Source organism: Solanum tuberosum, unplaced genomic scaffold (genome assembly GCF_000226075.1).
Source record: "Solanum tuberosum cultivar DM 1-3 516 R44 unplaced genomic scaffold, SolTub_3.0 scf00050, whole genome shotgun sequence".
Classification (NCBI taxonomy): domain Eukaryota; kingdom Viridiplantae; phylum Streptophyta; class Magnoliopsida; order Solanales; family Solanaceae; genus Solanum; species Solanum tuberosum.
In genome coordinates this window covers 2,051,405-2,072,551 of record NW_006238975.1, presented here as the reverse complement: position 1 = coordinate 2,072,551, position 21,147 = coordinate 2,051,405, and the positions used below count along the sequence as shown (strand labels likewise).

The following is a 21,147-nucleotide window of genomic DNA, read 5'->3' as shown; positions in this document are numbered from 1 at the left end:
TAGCAAATAATTTAACTACCTTTTGGATGGAGATGGTGATGATTGTTGATCTCTGCACCAACGCCACTTGAAAACATCAAAAGCAGTGAATTCATGATCTTCCATTCTATTAATTTCTTCAGCTATAGGTGAGCCTGAAGTCGAAACAGTAGAGACATCTTTATTCTCCAATAGTTCTTTACCATTTGCAGGGCCAAGTTGGGAATTGAAGGATTTGCTCAATAAAGATGACAATGTGGGAAGTGCTTGTCTTGATGCAGTAGCTGCTCCAGCAAAAGCCGCTGGTTGAAATGATCGCTTTGGGATATATTGTGTGACTAGAGAACGAACGTAATTTAAGGACTTCACAAGTGCTCCTGATGCATAACTCGAAACAGGCAAAGGCGATACAGTACTTGATGCGGTAGATGCACTACTTTGTTGGCTTAAAGAACGTGACCATGGAGCCAATTTTCGGTTGGGACTCATATCACATTCAGCAATGATGCTTACACAAAATCGGTCAATCTGTACCAATGTCTCCTCGCTGGGTTTATATCTGCAACAAACATAAAGCACTGTTGTAATGAGAGATTGTTGTAATGAGAGATTTAAAGGTTCTTCATGGTAAGATATGTAAACGACCATAGTATTCAACTAGAGTTGGGATATCATAAGCACTCAATAAACATTAAGTGCTTTGAAAGGTTACTTGAGTGTTGGCCCCACTAACATTTTGTGATAGGAGAAAAGTAGGAATGGATTCAGTTTCATAGGTTGTTCATTGATCATCTTAACAAGTTCAATGAGAGTGATCACAATATACAAAATTGGCTGAATGAGATCCAGGGAAGAATATTATAGCCCACTGATGATGAAATTACACTGTCTCTCGTATTTCCAATCCCAAACTTGTCAAGAGACAAAATTTGTTTCCCACACTGATGATAAATGTGCGTAAGGTTATAGTAAGTTTTCACTCCAAGGATTGAAACTAGAACATGACTTTCATAAAGAACTCATTTGTTCAGATAATTGATTCTTATAACCAACAGTCATATCTTCATGTCATCTTTCCAGTAGTCAAATTCCAAAATATTGATGAACGATCAAAAAAATGACCTTTTTATGATATTGTATTTATGTAAACCAAACAATTTCCACAGATTCACTCTTTAGTTATTACTCCCTCTAGGAGTGTTGACGGTTCAGTTTGGATCGGTTTTTACCTAAAAGAAATCAAACCAATTAAGTCAATTTTTCAAATACTTAACCAAATCAAACCATACTTTGTGGAAACTTCATCCATTCAGTTTTTGTTAGTTTGTTTGGTTTTTTGTCGTTTTAAAAAAAATGTGACATAACACTGTCAAGGAAATCATCTCAAAAATAAGAAAAGGCTGTCAAGGACATCATCTATATTGCACCCAAGGGAAAGGTGTGGCATAGTGACCAATGAAGTGGGCTGAGAACCATGGTTCAAATCCCACCAAAGGCAAAAACACTAGGTGATTTCTTCCTATATGTCCAAGTGTGGACAGAGTTGGTGGTACTTGTGTTGGTGGGAGGTAGCAGGTACCCATGGAATCAGTAGAGGCGCACAAAAGCTAGCTAGGACACCACGGTTGTCAAAAACAAGACATTGTCCAGGACATCGGTTATATGAGAAACACTGTGGCACAAAATACACTAATACAGGTAGATAGTAATAGCACTTCACTAAGTGCATATCGACACTTAACTAGTCCATATGTCAAAGTACTTCTATACACACGCTTGCATATATATAAACATGTAGATGACAATTTTTCAGCACCAACAGAAAGAGCTAATTTTCAGATGAAACCAGTCAAGTCAAAGTCATTGCAAAAAGCAGTACACCAAAAAGTATATATAAGAATATACATATACACATGTTTATACAATTTTTGAATAGGTATTTATAGTCCTTTTGGATTGATTTTTTTGGTTATTTTTTGCTTAAAACCAAACCAAACAATTTTTGTCAGTTTTTCTTAAATAAAAATCTAACCAAATCAAATTAAAAAGTCAGTTTTTTACAATTGGTTTGGTTTTCCATGAACACCCCTATATTCCCTCCAATTCAATTAATATAATAATACTCTTTCCTTTCTGGAATATCCAAAAAATTTACACTCATCAAGTTTTATACTACTTTCACAACTTTCAGGAATTGAAATTCATCAAACTGTTGAGCTTTTAATAAACATTGATTTAATGTTTTCCCAATCAAACTAACTTTTGAACAATTACTTCAATATTTTTTCAGATTACATCTTATGCTCCCTATCAAACACTATCATATAGAATGAAACGTAGGTAGTACTTGACAATAACATATGAATAGATGGATCAACTTGTTTGTTCCTAAATCTTTACCGACAATTTTTTCCCAACAAATTGATGCTTCATGCTGATGAGTAAATGCAGGATAGGTTAAAAGTACGTCCTTCACAACGAAAATTGAAACTGGAAGTTGTTAGTTTTTTTTTAAGAGTTCGTCGGTAACTCGGTTTATTAAATTCTTTCATAATCCTAAAACCATTTATTCGTTTTTGTATGTTCTCATTTGAGTACATCAAATTTCTACATCAATATTGGAAGATCTACTTGAACAAAACTCAAATCCGTTTTTTTTATAACCATACTTGTTTTGATATGTTTCACTTGACCCGAAGGTCTATCAGAAACAATCTTTCTTCTTTCAAAAGGTAGGGGAAAGATTGTACATATCACCTCCCTAAACCCCACTCGTGGGATTACACGGGGTATGTTGTTGTTGTTGCCCACTTAAAGTGATTGTTAAGCTTTGTTTCTTCTTCTGTGGAAACCCAGCCTCCACAAAGATTCTTGATCTCCGTAAAAATCTTCTGCGATCATAAATGAGGGAGGAACCCAAATCCCTAATCCAGAAAGTTGTAGTTTTCTAATATAAAAGTGTGCAGATTGTATTGGGACTCCACTACTCGAGGCAGATCTTTCCCTTTTTCCATCTCCATTCCTTCTTCAGTGTCTTTTACGCTGTGTTTCTGTTCGGAAACTCGAATACAAACAAGTTCCCAGCCATTTTTAAATGTTTTAGCCTGAAAATTGTCTTACAAGAGAGTGAGGTACATTGTCCTTCACCCCTGCTGCCCATTGTCTCATTTGTAAGGGGTGACTGTGGACTCTCGAAGTGCATTTGATTGCCATTTACTCTCATATTGCATTGGCATGAGTAATCCTCATTAAAAGTTGTATTTAACAAAAGATTGGAGCATTTAATTAACCTATCTATCTTCATGTTAGAATAGGAATAGGAACAAGAATATAACATATACAATCCTACTTCGAATAGGAATAGAAATAGGAATAGTATATAAAATTCTTCTTGGAAAAGAATTCTATTGTAGTGTCCTAGTTGGAAAAGTAATAGTGTCTATAAATTGGGCCTCAATGTAATAACGTAGATACACAACTCAATAATATTTTTTCTCCTATATTTCTCACATGATATCAAAGTCTGTATGATCTTGGTAGAGATCAAAGAGCTTCCACTGTCAGCAGGAGGCTATTACCCATATATGTCACCCATCTGGCCAATGATTATGTTAGTGAAAATTGGGTCACCATGTATCTTTATGATTATTTTTTCATATCTAATTTGTGTAGCGTTGTGCCATCTTTTTGGTGACTACTTTCAATATTTGATTTGCGTAGCACCTTGCCATCCTTTGGGTGACTACTTTGTCATATCTAATTTGTGTAGCACTGTGCCATCTTTTCGGTGACTACTTTATCATTAGCACCGTGCCATCTTTTCAGTGACTACATTTTCATATTTGATTTACATAGCATCGTGTATCTTTCCGGTGATTACTTTCTCGTATCCAATTTGTGTAGCACCGTGCATCTTTTCAATGACTTACCTTCTCATATCTGATTTGAGGAGCATTGTGTATCTTTCCAAACAACTTTCTCATATCTAAGTAGCATATTACCGTGTCTTTTTGATGACTCCTCATATTTGGTTTGCATAGTTCCATGTGTCTTTCCAGTGACTCCTCAAATTTGATTTGCGTAAGGTCATGCCGTCATTCCAACCCTATCCATATAATTTCTCTTTCTCAGTACGGTCGTGCATCAATCCAACTCTGACCATATAATTCTCTTTCCCAGTAGGGTCGTGCCATCATTCTGACACTACTCATATGATTCTCTTTCCCAGTAGGGTCGTGCCATTATTTAGATCCTATCCAAATAATTTTATTTCTCAAATTATGACCACTTTCCGCCATCAAATCTAATAATCCGGCGCATGAGCATGTTTTGACCAGTTTTACGGTGACTTTCTTGTTTAAATCTGCTCATCTCTTGATTTCGAAACTATCCCTATATTTTATACCAGATTTCAAGCACTTTCCTGCGATCATTGCATTATTTCTAACAAATTTGAGTTGTCATGCACTTTTTTTTTTAGTTTCAAATTAACTTTTGCCAGAAAAAGAGGATATTCACATATTTGTGCTGGATTATAGTGATATTTTCTCTCCCATGGCTAAAACAACATATGTCCGCCTTTTTCTATCTATGGTTGTCGTTCTCCATTGGCCTTTTTATCAGTTGGACATTAAGAACGTTTTCTCCACAATGATCTCGAGGAATAAGTCTATATGGAGCAACCACCTAGTTTTGTTGCTCATGGGGAATCTAGTAGCCTTGTATGTTGGTTGTGCAAGTCATTTTATGGTCTGAAATGGTCTTCTCAAGCTTGGTTTGGGAAGTCAGCACAATAATTCAGGAGTTTGGCATGACTCATAGTGGAGCTGATCACTCTATGTTTTATCGATATTCTGCATTAGATCTAATATTTCATGAGAAGACTAAGCACATTGAGATTGACTATCAATTTTGTAAAGTTGAGTGTTCAACTTGCAAATATCTTCATCAAGCCCCTCACCAGTCCTAGTATTAATTACATTTGTAACAAGCTAGGTACATAAGACTTGTATACCAGCTTGCGGGGAGTGTTAGAAAAGGAATAGGAACAAGAATAATATATACAACCCTACTTAGAATAGGAATAGAAAAAGAAATAGTATATAGAATTCTACTTGAAAAAGGACTGTATTATAGTGTCTTAGTTGGAAAAGGAGTCTAATGTAGTGTTTATAAATAGGATCTCAACGTAATAATATAAATACACAATTCAATAATATTTTTCTCCTATATTTCTCACAATAGTTATGTCTATTCGGCAAACATTCAATGTCAACTAAGGTATTTATTGAAATCATCCTTTCTTTTGGTTGAAGTGAGAGGATGCATATACCAACCATAAGCATTAAATTTCCTGGTACAGAAGAAATCTGTGAGTTACTCCTTAGTTTTCCACCTCCTGATTGTGTTTTTCTCGTGTTTAGATGCATCTTCTAGTATGTTACAAATCCACACCATAATCTTTGTGCTCAAAATTGATCGTCTCATCATGTAGCGACTTCTTTTTACCCATTCGTACCAAGTTTCATTGCTGGTTGTCCACCTGGTGATATCAAAAAATTTGACACCCACGTTGAAATAGATTCTAATTTCCTCCATATTCTTGATGGAAGAAGTCTGGAGTGTGATGAGAGAAAAAAAAAAGGAGAAGAGTTTGACAGAAATCACAGTGGGTGAATCTGAGCTACCAGGCAGTTTGAAGGCCAGTGAAGGCACCAAAGAAAGGATGTTCTCTCTCCTAGAAAGTAGGAGAGAGAAAAGCCTTGAGAATCGTGCATAAGAGCATTTTTTACTTTATTTAGAGGGTTCAGGTTGCTCCTAATATCTCAACTCCATTTGAATTACTTTTTAACAATTTGTAAGTAAATGGTGGATTAACTTACTCGTTCTACAAAGATCACAATGAATTCTAATGAAAACTTGTCCTTTTCAACTTTAACGAGGCCTCTAACAACAAAAGTCACAAATCTAAGATTTTTACAGTATATATTGAGAAGGAAATAACTTACAGTATTAAACATAAATAGATGGTAAAGGTGGCAAAGTTAGTTATATCAGGTTCATGTAAATTTGAGTGATGAATTCAAAGTTAGTAACAGAAATCTGTCATAAAATATTGATGAAAAAAAATCTGTCACAAAATGTATAATGATGACAATCTAAATAAGCTAAATGTCAGTGCTCGAGTGAGATATGAAACCTTAGATTTTCAATGGGAAAGAAGAAATCATAAGCAAAAGGAAGAAACTACCTTAGAAGATACCGTTTCAAAAGCGCCACACATTTTGCTACAACTGCTGGGCTGATTCAATATCAAAGATGGAAAAAAGGACATCAGTAGGACAGAGTACAATGTAATGGCTATAGGAAACATGAACATCCAAGAAGCAATAAAGCAAAAAACAAAATCTCATGAAGGGAGAAAAGAAATTCAAGAAGCACGATGCCTCACGGAACAGTTCAAATTTGCAGAAAACTAAAATTCCAGCTACTACAAACAATTATAACCTTTTCCTTACTAGCTTCAGCTGTAACAATATTTTCCCACACTTAAAGAGCAAAGGAGAGCATCAGCAAACTGTCATGTTATTTAAGTAGGGTAAACTAGGATCCAGCATATACTTTTGCACTAAGCTACAAATACCAATAATCCCTGTGCATATACAGACCCCAATAACATGAATAATACATTTCTTACTGATTACTTAAATTTTAAATTCCATTTAAGTACAAGTATATGTTCAATTTTTTATTTAGAGAATCCAAGTTCATATCCATGCTAATATATAATTAAGATAAATATATTGTTATCACCACATGATAAAGGGAAAAAATTGAACAATGTGGCTCAAGTTTACAACTGGGATTTGGGTGTCTAATCAGGTTATATATACGTGATTTATTCTTCAAATGTTCCCCTCAAACAAATAAAAGGTTAAAAGATCAGTTATATTTTGTGAAGTTTGGTGACCTATGTCTACCCCCGCAAGCAGTGCAAATCAAGTCCAAGGGTAATGGAAATGGTGGAGGAGGAGAGACGCGGTGGCTATAGTGATGGTGGTGGCCAAGAAAATAAAAGAAAAAGAAAAGAAATAATAAAAAATGAGGAAAATTAATATTTGATAAATGAAATATTTAGAAAGTTTTAACATTTTTTGTGCTTCTCACACACTCAAAGAGAGTGAAATGCACTCTCTTTGCCACCTCAGCATTTAGGGGTTGATAATGTTGTTTCAAATAAGTCCAGGGGTAATAGGATTCCCGCAAAAAATAAGGTGTGTAACTGAAAATTTGACCATACTTCAGGGTTTCTTTATGCATTTCTTTTGAAATAGTTATCTTGATTTAAATATTTTCATATAACATCATATATATCACCCTTCAAAGATTCAACTTTCTTTGGTTCACTAGAAGTTAGGAAGATGGAGGTGACGAAATCATCTCATATTCCAAATCAGTTTGTATATTTGGTTGCATGTTTCAAGTGTATGGTGTTCATCATTGTCACTCAAAATGTTAACTTGGATTAAGAACTAAACCTAGTGGAAGCAGTTCTCACTAAATTAGGTCAAATACCTCTAAATTGATGGTAATCAACTTTCACAACTTGTTTGTGACTTTCATCTGTTTATAAACTAAAGACTTCTACAGAAGAAAGAATTGGAAATTAGTATATGACACCCAAAGCATAAGCGATGTAGGTTGTGATTCAGGTACTAGCAGAAGAGCACAGTAATTTCGACAAAGATATACTGCAATGTCGCTTATCAGAAATAAACAAAAGAAAATACATGGTAAGGCATAAGATCACACTGCAAAATATCATCATTCCACAATCAGACATAAGAGGCTATCTAAATCAAGTCAACAAGGGGTAGATAATCCTATAAAATTTACTGGGATATCTTTTCTAGGCCTTGGATCAAATTGCAAAAGTTAATAATCGGAGTTGCTTTTAAATTCTTAACATAATATGTTTTTTAGGCACGCCATGAGAGGAAATTATTTCTCTTCACCATCCTGCAAGAGAGGACATCAGGCATGCATTTAATGGTTTGTTAGTTTTCTGCAAACTTAACATAATAAAGAACAATGATACTATAATAGCATCAGCAATGAGATGCACCCATAAACTTATGTGCAATTTCATGTTTGCTTATGTGAAATTTGCCTAAAATATTGAGTTGACTTAGCCTGAAAGTCCTACTTTTCCCTTTCCAAGACTCAACATCATTGTTCCATAGTGCCTATAAAGTTACATGATAGACATCTTTCTCATGAGAATTATACTGATTTAACTTCATTTCAACTAGCGCTCACAAACATCCAACCAGACTAGAAGATAAGACGGAAAAGAACACTCATCAGAAACCTCTTGTAATCAGTTCCAGAACTATATGACGAGAATTATTTTGTTGTTGCTATTGTTCTCTTCTTCATTGTTTTCAGCATGGTTTCTTTGCTATTGTATTTGCTTAACATACTTGTTTTTTAAAAAGCTTTACTTGAGCCGAGGGTCAATTGGAAACAACCTCTCTACCTTCACATGGTAGGGTTAAGGCTGTGTACCCACCACCCTCCCTGGACCCCACTTATGGCATTACACCGTATATATTGTTGTTGTAACTACATGACAAGGATTAGATAATCCTTTATAACTTTAAAATCAAAAGAATGGCTTTTATCTATAACATGAAATTCAGCACAGAAGTACTAGAAAAACAATCAGTGTAGTTATGGCACATGTGACAGACACATAAGTATACTGCTTTGAACTATATAGGCATGTTAGTATACTATTGCCTCTATCAACAAAGTATGGCATACCTGCGCTCGCGCTCTGCTAGTGTATGATCCAAAATAACACCATAAGCCAAGTCAGTTGTTGGATATGCTGCCAGATATTCCTGTAAGAGTATAAGTTAATAGCATAAACGCAACTTCCCATCTCATTTTGTAATTTTAGAAATATTATGCGATGGTTCAAAGGATTTCAATGATTATACACTACATGATTATCATATTATAGGACATAAGCCAAACAAGTGTAATCTTTACCAATGTCATTATGCTAGAAGTGTAAGGACACCAAAAGCCAATAATCATTTAAGTTTCAATTATAAATGAATCATGTTAAAGAAGTGGAACTTGGCCTAACTCAACCCCAAAAGCTAGCTCATGAGGGGAGGATTGTTTAAGCCCATAAAATAAGTCCATGTACCCATCCCACAGACGATGTGAGACTCCAACTCCTATCAAGAAAAGAAAATTCCCCTACTAGGACAAGTTATTTTCTTTTCTTGTTTAAGGTTTCTGGCAAGAGTAACAGCATATGTGATCATACAACTACTATTTAAAGTTCTCTTGTAAAATTGTAGCACCTCCTTTTAACTAGTTTGATCCCTTTATTCAGCTACTAAATAAAAGCACAACTAAAGAAACATAAATAGCATGTGAGAGCTTGGATTGGACACACATATAATTAGGGATTCTCCTCAAAATTTAGAAAGAAAAAACCTTTCACCGTATAGGCTAATAAGAATGTCCAAACACGACAGCATCTAAGTTTTAGAGTAACTGCAAAGTCTTCAATTGAGGATGAAATAAAATAGATGCATTTCAATTTTCAAGAAGCCAGTATTTTTGGAACCATTTAGATACTTGCCCTTTTAGGTAAGAGTTTCTATATCAGTCTGAACACACAGATTGTATGTCATGATCTAATTATCTTCATGTATTTGTTAATCCAATAAGTTTGGTATTGTTTCTTTGCTTACAAGATTATCAGACAAATTGGCCAAGGTATTTAAAGCTTTTCAAAGTCAAGCAAGCATCGAAACCCCACACTTTCTCCTGGGATCTTTGCACAAAGACTGCAGCTGAATCCCATATATTAAAAAAAATGCTAAATAAATTGCTATATTACACTTGACAATTCCTTGCGAAATTTCCCAGATTAAAACTCAACTGAAGGCAATGTACATCATGAAATGTAAAATAGGAGACTCGAGTTTAAATAAAAATGTAGGTAAGAAGGAAAATCTTAGAGAAAGTACTGTAGTAAACCCTAGATTAAAAAAAGAGATAGAAGAGGATCCAAGTCTGACCCTTAGAGTTCGAGAAGCTTCAGAGGCAGAGGCAGAAGGTGTTCCATGGTGAGCAGGAGAAGAAGAAGAAGATAGACAATCAGCGACAGCTCTGCGAAGTGGCTCAGGTGGCTTTTTAAGCGAAGAAGATCTCAATCTAGATGCGCCACTTACACCACCACCACCACCAGCGACGGTGCCTCCTAAAGGCAACCGGGAGGTAGCTGGGGTCCGAGATGGACTGTAGATCGTCGACATAGATGTGTATGTGATGGGAGATGTTTGGAAGTGAATGCTATATCTATGGATACATACAACAAAAAGAACGCCAAGTCTGATGAATTTGTAAGTCGTTGTCCTTATACTACATTTCAAAAGGACTGAAAAAAGCGTTTGTAATCAAAATCTCCTATGTCTGTATGGGTGAGTGAGAGAGAAAGAGAGAGAGAAATGGTGAGATGTGGAATTGACGAAGTGCGAAGAGTACAATTAGCTTAGCTGTATGCCTTTGTGGTATGAAATGTGTACAAGAGAGAGTAGTTTTATGAGCCATTATTAGCTGGCAAGCGCTTAGTTAATTGCGGCCACTTTAAACTGTTGCCAGGGTTTTCCGTCAAATTCCTCATCTTCTTTTTTCCCTTTTTTTCTTTCTTGTCATGCTTCAATTTTTACAACTTATATGTCAAATGAGTATCTTTGTCTATATGATAAAAAATAAAAAAAACAGATATCATGTGCATTTGCTAGGTAGTTTGAACAGCCACAAAATAAGCAGGCTCGGTCAATCGATCAGCAATGATCCAAATAGCATCAAATTTCCTAGAAGTGTGTGACAAATCTATCATAAAATTCATAGCAATAAGTTCCCACTTTCACTCAAGTGTAGGCATCATTTGAGTCATTCAACTTTATCTTTGATATTCATACTTCACATGCTGACAATTCAAGAACTGAGACATACTGAGTGATGTCCCTCTTCATCCTACATTTCGAGCAGCTGCAGCATCTCATGATTTGCCTCTGCCTCGGCCCCATGGGGTGATCTAGCAACGGGCATTGGTGTCTCATCTCTAATTGCAGTTGACCTCGTCCACACCATCTGTGAGAGAATAACACACGAAGTTTAGAAACTCAAGAAATGACCAATTATGCATGATAAGGAATCAAATAATATATATTTTCCAAAATTTCCAATAACCCCTCCAAGATAGATACAAACGCCATTGTACCGATCTGACGGACTCTACTAGACACTTTCTCTTGTACTTGTGAGACTAGTGAATATAGACGCTCTTATACCAAATAGTCACGATCCAAAAATCAAGAATATGATCACAACTACCCTAAACCTCAGTAGATAAGTTAACTTTTCACCCAACACAGCAATACATAATAAATGTGAAAGAAGTAAATTAATAGAGTGGATAACTTTCATAAATAAAACATAAAGTGAGGAAGTTAGCCAAATATTCAAAACCTAGTGTCATCCGTACAAGAGGTTCTAAAACAAAGTACAATTGTTTACTGCTACAAATTACCTAGAATATCAAAATGACGTGAAGATAACTTGGATGAAGCTAGACTATTGCTCTCAACGCAAGTGACTCACCACAACTTTAAAATAGTCACAGTCTCAGAGGATAAAAATCAGTGGAGTCCACTGGTGCTAGGATCAACGTCAAAAAAGATGCAACAAGAGTAGTATAAGTACATGATGTGCTTGAATTAATAGCATATTTTATATCTTTTATTTGAGGTTTTAATTGTACTTGTGCTTGATTTTATGTATTTTAATGTTAAATATTATTTTATATTAGATGTCCAAATGGCTGAAAGATAAAGTACCAGAATTTAAGGGATTTATGATCGCATTTATAATTGAAGATTAATTGATAGACCATAGATGGTGAAAAATATTAGATAACATGTAAAATAAGAGCATGTAGAACTGAGATGTGAATTGAGTATCCTTATTTGATATGATAGTGACGAGTGGTAGATTTCCACTCATTTGAGGCCTTTTTAGTTCAATAAATAGTGTCCTCAATGCTTATTTATGTCTTATTATAATGATATTTTGATGTTTGCAGCTATGAAGGCTAAAGGACAAGGAAAGGATGAATACATGAAAAAGAGGTCAAAAACATTGAAAGGAGTACAAACTCCCAATGGGGGGTTGATGAGTCCACAAATTGGACTCATTTAGGGCTATATTTTGATAGAATTAGTGTCCTCAAATGCATATTTTATCTCAATATCTGATGAAAACTCTTCAGTTTCAAGTATTTGGAGTTTGAGGGAAAGCATGGACACTACCTAGCAAAAAAGGAACAAAGGCAGCTAAAAGAATGAAGAAATGAAGATCTGAGAATCGTCGAACCCATTCAGTGAATCACCAAAAAGGTCTTATCCTCACCTTTTGCTCCAGTGTGCTGAGCCCTGAAAGAAAGGCTCAAATCGGTGGTGAAAAGGAGCAGTCGGCGTGTCGCCGAGAAGTTCCGCGAAGCAGTACTATGTCGCCCAATGATCCAAAACACGACGATGCTGAAGGATAGAGCAAGATGGTGATGAAACCTACCAAAGGGCGGATCGCCGAGTTGATCGGTGATCTCGACTAACGACGCCGAATGATCCACTGCAACACAGATTTTTGAAAACTATAAATACTCGTTGAGAGTTGTAGCTTATTATCAGAGATTTTAATATATAATTTTTAACATAGACTTATGAGTTCTAAGTTTGGAGAGGGTTTTGAAAAACTTGAAGATTCAAAGGGTTTTAACTCTAAGAATTTGGACTTGGGTCTTGTGAATTCTTCATTCTTTGCTTGTTTTGAGACTTAATTCTTCATACCCATTTGAATGCAAACTCATTTTGATATAAATTTCTATCTCTTTTACATGTCTAGCTTAAAACCCCAATTCTTGGGGTGTGATTTTGTGAATATGGGTTAGATTATATGTTGGGTCTTGCTTGTTGATGGTTTATTTGTTGTGTAAATGTGATTTCGTTTAGTAGTTGTGGTGGAACTTAATGAAATTGTAGTTGCAAATACGATTTCACCTTTGTGTTTTTTGCTTGCTCTAGAGAGAGATCGTAAAACTAAGACTACTAAATTAATGGCCGGTGGGAGTGGGTCGACATGAGGTTCAGCTCGAGAGAGTGAACCCTAGTCCTTCTCCCACACACTCAGCTCGAGAGAGTGAGTGGGCTAAGGCGGATGATATTCGGTGATCCACCGAATATGAAAGGCTTACTCAAACGAGTTCAACAACTGAGATTCAAACACCTGAAGTCTAAAGCAAAAGAAGGGCGTGACCGCCCATACAACCTCTTCAAGCACACTTAAGTGTTCCTCAAGATTACCTTAGATAAGGACATTTCCTTTACAACATAACATCAATAGACCAACATTCTTTAAGAAACCATTTTTGGAGACATTCAAGCACATAAGGGGACTTTCACATAATAGTCGTTAGACTTAGGGAACTCACTTTAGTATCTTCAAAGCCTACTCGTGCCATGTGTAGATAGCATCCCATACTACTACCTACACGTTGTAGAACCTATCCAATAACTAGAGTGCACATCCCACATGATGGGAATAGGCATAACCGACATAGACCATACTAGCTAGGTATGGAATCCGGAGTCTATCCTACTCCGTGGAGGTTGTTCTTCTTGCCAAAGGTAGAACTAGTAAGCAACCCATGTAGGCACATGGTTTAGGGGATGTCCAAGGAAGTTCATTGTGCCTAATCTCATACTCAACTAGGCCACCTTCCTAACCACATCCACTCGGTGCTAGCCTTGTTTCCCATAGAGTATTCAATCACATATGTACTTAGAGAAGGTTCCTTTTCTAGTTCAACCAACTCATAGTACCTCTTCCCAAGAAAGGCCCCATTTCTTAGTCATGGCCAATCAAGGTTCATAAGGATAGCTCATTAAATCCCCCTGGAAGGGTGCCTTAGGCCTACCGATTTTTCATTAAGGGTGCCTTAAGCCTGCCGGTCCAAGGTTCATCATTTCACACATGAGAAGGGCTACCACCATTAGGTCTACCGATTTCATGGTTTTACATTTACTTCGGAAAGCTAGACTTATGAAAGGGCATCATTTCTTAGTTCTACCGATTCACGTGTTGGCCTAGAATTCCTCTTTTAGCATTTATAGAAAGGGCACCATTTCTTAGTTTTGCCGATTCTAGTCTTGGCCTAGAATTCCTCTTTTAGCATTTATAGAAAGGGCACCATTTCTTAGTTTTGCCGATTCAAGTCTTGGCCTAGAATTCCTCTTTTAGCATTTATAGAAAGGGCACCATTTCTTAGTTTTGCCGATTCAAGTCTTGGCCTAGAATTCCTCTTTTAGCATTTATAGAAAGGGCACCATTTCTTAGTTTTGCCGATTCAAGTCTTGGCCTAGAATTCCTCTTTTAGCATTTATAGAAAGGGCACCATTTCTTAGTTCTAGCCCACTTCACACATTCATGCATTCAAGACTTTAAGTAACAAGGAGGGACACTTTAGTCTACCAACCAAGTCACAACATTTTCATTTAAGGATACTTTATAATCCAACATCATTTCATATATACATCATGAGAAATCATACTTTCATATATAGCTTCACATAAAACTCATTCACATCATTCCTTCACATATAGCTTCACATAAAACTCATTCACATCATTCCTTCACATATAGCTTCACATAAAACTCATTCACATCATTCCTTCACATATAGCTTCACATAAAACTCATTCACATCATTCCTTCACATATAGCTTCACATAAAACTCATTCACATCATTCCTTCACATATAGCTTCACATAAAACTCATTCACATCATTCCTTCACATATAGCTTCACATAAAACTCATTCACATCATTCCTTCACATATAGCTTCACATAAAACTTTACATATAGCTTCATATGTGTATAATAATACAACAATATAATAACATTCACATAATGCCCTTCATGGCCTCAATTCACAATAATACAACAAATAACCACCTCCACCAAAGGTGGATCAAACCAATCAATAACAATTATATTAATACTAAGAGGTCAAGCCATCTTACCACCCTTTTCAAAGGCTATAAGCCACAATACTCAATTTCATGCCAATTATACAATATTTATCAAGTTTGATCAACTTACCCTCTTTCCATGGCTATCTTCATCATCCTCATATTCCAACAATTAACAATACAATAACAATGATAATAACAACATTCAACTATACAAGCTAAGCTAAGCATAAGCCCCTAATCAACATGAAGACCAATTCACAATTTTGCCCATTCAAGGCTAACATCCCACATCCTTCAATTCAATAACAATTCTTAACAATTCAACATAGACAAATACATAGATGAACAGTCCACAACAATCTACACAATAATCGTCCATCAATTACACAAAATCAATACACCCACTTTAATGCCAACTTTAGAGAATTTGAGAAGACTTGGGTTCATGGGGATTTCTTTCTAAAAACCATTAATAATCATTAATAACCATATAAATCATCATTTAAAACCTTTTTATGCAAGAACCCATGCTAGAATCGAAATAGGTTTATGTGTGTATTTGAAAAACCTTGAAAACCTTTTGATTGGGCTCCTTGAAAGAAAGACTAATCAAGGATAAAGGATCCCCATACCTCTAAGTTGAAAACCCACGAAAATCGATGAAAGAAGCCTCCAATTTGAAACCCTAGTTCTTCACCCTTCTTCTTCCTTGAGCTTGAGAAATATTTGAGAGAGGGAAATGATTTAGGAAATTCTAATTTGAAGAATGAAGTTATAACCCTCATTTAAATGATCTAATATACCTAAAATAATAAAAACAACTTAAAATAAATGCCCAAACATTTAATTAGCCAAGGGGGAAATTTACCAACCCTTTATACAAGTTTATCAACTATTAACACGCATGTGAAGCTCTAATTATCCTATTTCATTTTGAGGGTCGTTACAGCGAGCTAAAGAGCAAATGAAGATCTACCAAACGAGTTAAGCGAGCCCCACTAACATCACCGAGTGAGTCGCGTATGGAAACTTGGGGCTAATTTTGGGGCAGCTATAAATAGCCCAAAAGTGAGAGAAAATGTATGTTGGGATCTGGAACAGAAAATGTTTCCCTAATTTCATATCTAGTTTTTGGATATTGAGAAATACTCTTTTCTTAGTTTTGAGGTTTTTCAAATACTCTTGTCATTGACAATTGTGGGTAAAATCCAATGTGAGTATTGAAGATTGTTGCTGATTTCTAAATATTTCATGCTTGGTAACGTCGTCAGTATACTTTTTTTTTTTTTTTTAATGATTGGCTAAAACCCTAATTCTAGGGGTGTGAGTACGGGGTTGGGTGTTGATTAATGTAGTGGGTCTTGTGCCATGCTCTGTTTTATTATTGTTCATCGATAGGTTTAGGTTACTTAGCATGGGGTTATTTCATGGATTAAGATTGCAAACTTACTCTTAGTCTAGATCTTTGATTGATGCTCAAAAGAGATCAATTGAAGTGGTTAAATAACTTGATGCATGCAACTTAGGTTTTATTTCCATGGTTTATTCGAAAGAGAAGTTATGGTTCATTTCTAGTTACCTAATTTGCTCGAAATAGAGATTTCACTAAGGTAACAGGCTGATTTGTAATTCAAATAGTTAAGACCGAAAGAAGATTCTATGATATGATGCTATGAGATCGAAAGACGATTAGTGTCATTGAAGATGACCTATCCTATCTGTGTTTGTCTAGCACTATTGAGCAAGCACTTGTACCCTTATGTGACATCATTGCTAATACCACACCCCTAGATCATCTTTTACTTATGAAATCCCTGCATTTTTAATATCATTGTGATACTTGATTACAAAACTCTTTTATGAATTTGTTGGAATCATCCACCCAATTGCTCTAAAGTGCTACAATGAATCGGTTTACATTCTTAATTTCCTAGTTGAATTCTTATCCTTAAACCACTCCTTAGGTATTTTTATTACTGATGACTGCTTACTCTTCTAATTATTTTTAGGGCAATTTGAGTGTTATAAGAAATGGCGTTGTTGCCGGGGAGTGGTAGCTAAGACTTCAATTTGTGAAGTTAGTTTATAAACTTGTTTAGTTGTAGTAGATTGTTTGGTGTTGTTGTTTTGCCCATTTGCAGGTAGAACTATGAGCGAAAATGGTAATGAAGATACTAGTCACTACAGGCAAAATGATCAGATGGGTGACATGAACGACATACATGTGAATGTTCGTTAAGAGCAATGGAGCCATCCGGTTACCTCCTACTACTAGGAGAGCAATGTTCTATGTAATAGGAATCATGTTACAATTGCCCTAAATGAGGGGAATGTTTGGTGGACTTGCTCATGAAGAATCCATGAACATCTTTGAAACTTCGTGGATATATATGGGTTGTTCGTCTTTAAGAACATCTTACAAGAATCTATTCGGTTGAGATTATTTCCATTCTCCTTAACGAGGGAAGCTACTACATGGTAGGACGAATTTTTGAATGGTTCTATCACTTCACAGAAGAAGTTGATCAAATCATTTCTTGAAAGATTCTTTCCTCCCTTGAAAATGGTAAAGCTTAGGGACAACATCCAGAACTTCAAAAGATTTGCTAGTGAACCTCTTCACGAGACATGGTTACGGTTCCAAACGTTGTTATTACAGCATCCAATACATGGTGTTTCAGATAATTTGTTGCTGCAATACATCTATTGTAGCCTTGATTTGGTCAACAAAGGTTTGGCTAATCAACTTATTAAAGGTGGGTTGATGGGACAATCATTCGATGTAGCAACAAAGTTGCTCGATGATATGATAAAGATAAATCGAGCATGACATACTCGAGAGGATCAGGTATCTTCTATACATTTGGGTAGAAGCAAGGAACAAATTAAAAAGGATCATGAGTGTGATGATAACATGGCTAAAATGATTACCCAACTTGACTTGATATCCAAACATGTCATGGGAGGTGGATTCAATATGGTGAATGCAATTGGAACAAGCAGCGAGCAGTGCTCGGAGGATGCAAAGTTTGAGGCATTGTATAATGAAAAAGTGAATTACATGGGGAACCAATTGGGGGGTTCTCATCCAAACTATCCAAGATCGGGTGCCAACCAAGGTTGGAACAAGGATAGGGATAATGGTTGGAGATACTGGAGAGATCGAGGTGGCAATTGGAGAGATCGTGAACATGAAAAAGATAGATATATCCCACCTCATGATCTTTCCCCAATCCAAAAGAAGCTCTATCGAAAGAAAATGAAATTGATAATATGCTGACAAGGATAGTCAACGAGGTTGAAGGTCCGACAAAGTGTTGAAAGATTTGAAAATTGACTTCTCTACTTTGACTCAAACAAGTATTTCTCACCCTGTGTCAATTAAGTAACTGGAAACTCAAAGGTGCTAGATCTCAGCCCATTTAAATCCAAGGCAAAAAATAACATTGTCTAGTGACACCATCCCTAATCCCAAAAATTATTGTTGATGAGTAAGAATTGTGTCGTGCCACGACGTTAAATAAGGTGCTTCCGGAGAGGCAACCCAAGTTTAGGTTGAAACAAAGTTAAAAAGTTGTAAGTGTAGGTTGAAACAAAGTTAAAAAGTTGAAAATGATGCATTAGGCGATGCACGTACCAATCAACGATGTGTTCAAATGATTGGGTGGACATCTTCTGAGCCAAGAATTTTGAAAAATGATATCGTCAACTTCGGTGAACATGGATCTATTCGGCGATCCACCAAATTACATTAGGCAAACTGAATCGAGTCCGCCAAGTTGAACTTCATATTTGGTATTTGTTCAGGCATCATTGGTGAGCTTAAGCTCATTCGGCGATTCATTAAAGACATTCGGTGACTTTAGTCGCAAATCGCAGAATGTGCCTGAAATAAAAAGGTCAAGAGTCTTTTCAAGTTTTAAAAGAAAACTTTTGATCTTTTTGAGTTCTTTCACTCACAATACCCTTGTTTACATACTATTGTGTCCTCGTGTGCATAATTTTCTTGGTTGGAGTACGTATTGGTACTTGAGTCTCGATCCCAAACCCTTCATCCCTCGCTTTAGTTGTGGTACTTCTCTAAGGTTGGTTTTTCGAAGCTTTCATTGTTATTTTTTTCTAAATTTGGTGCCAATGAAGTGGGCTTTGTGATGTATCTAGTGTTGTGTTGTTTAATTTGTTTGGATGGTACTCAATGTTATTGATTAAACTATGCCCATGAAATAAGATAGTTAACTTGGTGCTTGAAATTGTTAAAATTGACTGTGAAGGTTAAATGTTGGAATTTATTAACAAGATTTGTTTGAATTTAGTATAGGTGAAGTCTGTTTAATCAGTGTTGTCCTGATGACTTGTATTTGCCCAATGATGGATAGGGTGACGTCTTTCTTAAGGGTAAATTATTAATTTGAGCAATGCTTTGTGAGTTTTAGGGGAAGTCTGAGTACCTAGGGATAGATTAGCATGTGGGTAGCTCGTAAAATTGATTAGGTAATGGGTATTGTTGCATGTCAGTGTTAAATTTTTGAAAAATAGGCATTGGGCTGAAATTACCTGTTCGGTGAGCTTGTCTTAGCTCGCCAAGGTGATTAGGTGAATCAACGAGTAAGCCCCAATCACCTTCCGAGTTTTAATATATGACCTGGGTATTGTCACATTCGACGGGATTGTCTTTGCTCGTCGAAACCAACTCGACGAATCATTGAAGTTGGAGTGGACATTACCCTTCTGCATGTTCTTAAAAAGTTTTGCACTGTCACTTTCAATGGACTTGTCTTAGTCCATCAAAACCAACTCGGCGGATTGTCGAGTTGGAGTAAGTATCGTCTTTCATGCCTAAGTAAAATTAATTTTGTTTAGTCAACTTCAGGAGCTCACCTGAGCTCGCTGAACCTGTTAGGCGAATAATCTTTTCGACTGGCAAGCCTCAGAACATGTTTTAAATTGTTTTTGTTTTGTAACTTTTTTCAACTAACCTTCACCCAATTTGTGTTTTGACTTGTTGTGCCTTGCAAGAAATGGCTAAATCTAAAGGGAAGAGAGTGGTATCCTTGTATTCAAAGCACGAGTCTCCCTATTCACCCCCTTTATAGAGGAATATAAGGATCACTATTAATGAGCCCTCCGAGGTTCCTCAACAACAGTCAACTTCACATTATTTTATGCGTGTAGGTGAAGCTCTAAAGAAGGTAGTGGCTAAAAGGAGGACGGACATCCGGTCTAAAGTGCCACAAACTTTCACGACCCAAAGTATATCCAAGGTGTAACATGGCATATAAAACCTCGAGAGGCCCTACATAAGCCACTTAGCATACATTATACAAGATAATAGAAGTAAAGAGTTCAAAATGATAGAATTTCATATTTCAAAAGAGTTTGACAAGCAGAAGTCTAACATAAGTCTCAATGAGCCATCTAATACATCATAAGGAGAGTGATTGAGACGTTACCCATACATCACATACAAAGTCAAAGAAGCTGGAAGTAAGGAAAACAATAATAGTATCATAGTCCTTGGAACATGAGGATTCACCAACCCTTGATCTTCGAATCGTTAATGAGATCAACTAGCCACGAGTATGGGTGTAGGAGCGTCGGACCTACATTAGTGAAACAATGTAGGCACACGTATGTATTAGTACATGGAATGTACTAAGTATGGGGCAATATGCATAAAATAAGCATGATAGAATGAATGTCCTAAAACATGTAAGCATGATCACTCTTTAAACATTTCAAGATTTAAAGAAAAAATGACATGTAAATCATGCAATATGGTCAAATACACTAACATAAGGGACATAAGAAAAGCTTGGAAGAAAACAATCATTTTGTGGGATATTAGCTTTAACCGACAATAAGACCATGAGAGTTATATCATGGAATCGGTATATCCCTCATATCGAAAAAAGAGAATCTACTTCCCAAGGTAGAATACATACATATCATCTTTTGCTAAACTGGATCCACTAGCTAGGTCATTTAAGACAATCCTACGGGGCACATAGTTTGGAACCAGAGGTTGCTACTAGAGACTACCCTTT

General features: G+C 36.1%; 1 protein-coding gene across 3 annotated transcripts in view; it reads right to left on the bottom strand.

Annotated features, from left to right (window-relative positions):
• The window catches only part of LOC102602459 (uncharacterized), a 32,212-nt gene extending 21,582 nt beyond the window's left edge, over positions 1-10,630 (bottom strand). For 2 of the 3 annotated variants that reach the window (XM_015307081.1, XM_015307080.1), the window contains exons 1-4: positions 10,086-10,630; positions 8,806-8,885; positions 6,230-6,280; positions 20-538 (exon numbers count right to left, since the gene is read on the bottom strand). In XM_015307081.1, coding sequence (XP_015162567.1) covers positions 20-538; positions 6,230-6,280; positions 8,806-8,885; positions 10,086-10,322 — 887 coding nt within the window. In that variant the 5' untranslated portion in view covers positions 10,323-10,630. Of the gene's footprint in view, positions 1-19; positions 539-5,315; positions 5,522-6,229; positions 6,281-8,805; positions 8,886-10,085 lie in introns of those variants that run through there. The other variant, XM_015307082.1, reaches the window with a different exon arrangement.
• Positions 10,631-21,147: the final 10,517 nt, after the last annotated feature.